Source organism: Grammomys surdaster, unplaced genomic scaffold, assembly GCF_004785775.1.
Source record: "Grammomys surdaster isolate TR1022 unplaced genomic scaffold, NIH_TR_1.0 259, whole genome shotgun sequence".
Lineage (NCBI taxonomy): Eukaryota > Metazoa > Chordata > Mammalia > Rodentia > Muridae > Grammomys > Grammomys surdaster.
This window is the reverse complement of record NW_021604700.1, coordinates 1,171,946-1,174,445: the sequence shown is the minus strand read 5'-3', so window position 1 is coordinate 1,174,445 and position 2,500 is coordinate 1,171,946. Positions and strand designations below refer to the sequence as shown.

General features: G+C 36.6%; 1 protein-coding gene across 1 annotated transcript in view; it reads left to right on the top strand.

Annotated features, from left to right (window-relative positions):
* Nucleotides 1-2,500, top strand: part of Hmcn1 (hemicentin 1) — a 402,633-nt gene that overhangs the window by 343,589 nt on the left and 56,544 nt on the right. The window contains exon 81 of the mRNA XM_028775780.1: nt 1-45. This exon is cut by the window's left edge and continues 225 nt beyond it. Coding sequence (XP_028631613.1) covers nt 1-45 — 45 coding nt within the window. The remainder of the gene's footprint in view (nt 46-2,500) is intronic.

Sequence of the window (2,500 nt, the reverse complement as noted above, 5' to 3'; positions counted from 1 at the left end):
ACACCGCAGGATCAAGCAGCGTGAGCACCACACTCACTGTCCATGGTAGGTGGTTTAACACGATTTATTCCCATCTGTTGTATCACTGAGGCAATGAAAAAAGTCACCAAGAAAAATGTGGTGGGAGTCAAAGCCAGAGTGAGTGTGGAGAAGAGCATATACTTGACTTTCAAGTCTGCGTTCAGTACGCTGTGTTTGCGTGTGTGTGCACACATCTGTGTGAGAGATGACATCAGCGTTTCCAGGAAAATCAGTGTGACTAACACCCCCTTCGTATTGCAGTTGTTGGGGGTCGTCTGGATTATGTGGTGACCATATGAGTTCAGTGGCTCTTCCGTTTTACTTCTTGAAGCTTCAAGTCATTTGCTTTGAAAGTAATCAACATTTGATCCAGATGATACATGCAGTTTGAACCTTATGAGAATGAAAGATTCCTTTGATTCCTTATTTTACGCACAATATTCATCTGTACATTCTTTTTTTATTGTATTAAGAGTTATAACAATATCTAAACATCAGCATTAATGAGCTGGAGAGATGTCTCAGCAGTTAAAAGCACTGGCCACTTTTCTAGAAGATCCGGGTTCAATTTTCAGTAACCATGTGGTGGCTCACACCAGTCTCTGACTTCATTTCCAGGGGATCCAGTGCTTTCTTCTGGCTTCCATAGGCACTTGGCACAAATGTAATGCACAGGCATACATGCAATAAAAACATGCATACACACAAAAAGTACCTTTAAATATATTTTAAAAATAAATGTCAAGATTAAAACAGTTTTATTGTCTATTTCAAAACTAATAATAGACTATTAATGTCACTGGTAGGAAACAAAAAGCAAATTAAACTTTTCCAACTTCTATCTATAGGGGTATATTTTATTTTAATAAGTGATTTTGCTTTTGCTTTACTGAAAAATTTGTAAAATTTTGATTTTTCAAGTACATCTGACTCTGCCTCAACTACATAGCAAAAATGATTATTTCAAATGAAATTATTTTTAATTAAATAAATAATATATTCAAGTTACAAATCTTCACTCACTATTTTTAACTTGAATATATTATTTATCCGATAGCTTTCTTGCCTTTAATCTATTGAACTAATGGTTGTATGTTTAGCCTTTACCTTCAAGCAAAAACATCGTTCTTTTCAAATATTTGTAGACAATTTTGATAAATTGTCCATGCATCAAGTAGCAATAAAACTATTGACAAAATTTAAAAATATAAGCTTCAATGCCTGTGTACCCGGGTATGCAATAAGGACAGGCATATTTTCCATTAATTAATTAATTTGCTTTATATCCTAGTCTCTGCCCTGCCTTTCTTGCTGCCCACGCTACATCCATTGAACCATTAAAGCCAAAATCCCAGTCATAGGGGAAAAAAATTAACTTTCTTCTAGCTAACAAATAGGTCTGATATATGATTTATTTTCAGATTATTTGTAAACTATTTCTAAAATGAGGCCTAAGTATTAAAAGTACCATGTATGACTCATAAGTCATAGTCTTACTTTTCTTTGTTCCAAACAAATAGAGAACTAAAAGAAATCTACTATGAGCAAGGTATGGAAGCTAACACTGGCCTGGAATCTGAACTCTTGGGAGGCTAGACAAGAGAATCAGAAGTTCAAACCCTTGACAACTAGTGAGTTCAAGACCATCTTATGCTACAAAATGCTGCAAAACAACAAAACATATAAAAGAGTTGTGTACCCATGGACCCTACCAGGGCAGGCCCCACACCCAAAAGTGGTCAACCAGTTCAAACTGAACTCCATGGATGTGTTGTTCTTTGCATTACTATTATCATTCTTAGTTTTGCTTTGTCTTACAACTTAAGGAAATGAACATAAAGTTGGATGGGTGAACAGGTAAGGAGGGTCTGATGAGTTGGGGAAGGCAGATGAATGTGATTAAAAGTTACTGTGCAAAATCCCCAATGCAAAAGTAAAATAGTGGATGATTTCCCAAGATAGATACAGGTAAAAATGCAAGCATGCTTGAGGGAAGGATTACTAAGGCCGTGCCCCTGATTAAAAGCCATTAGCGGCTGCTGGAAAGAGAGTTATTTATTTATCTATCTATTTATCTATTTATTTATTTATTTATCTATCTATTTATTTTTTTTGGTGGCTAGCCATTGGTGGCTTGTCCATGTCCCAGTAAATGTCCTCACACCCTCACAGAGGTGAATACCTACAGCAGCAGTCTTGAATTCAGTGAGTTAAAAAACGATATGTAAATCAGGCAGTAGTGGCATATGCCTTTAATCCCAGCACATGGGAGGCAGAGGCAGGTGGATCTCTGTGAATTAGAGGCCACCCTAGTCTACAGAACAAGTTCCAGGGCAAACAAGGCAGAGAGACTATGTCTCAAAAACAAAATAAAATAATAAGGATGGTCATAATTTTAGATTAGATAGAAGTTAGGTAGATGGATGGAAGGAAGGAAGGAAGGAAGGAAGGAAGGAAGGAAGGAAGGAAGGAAGGAAGG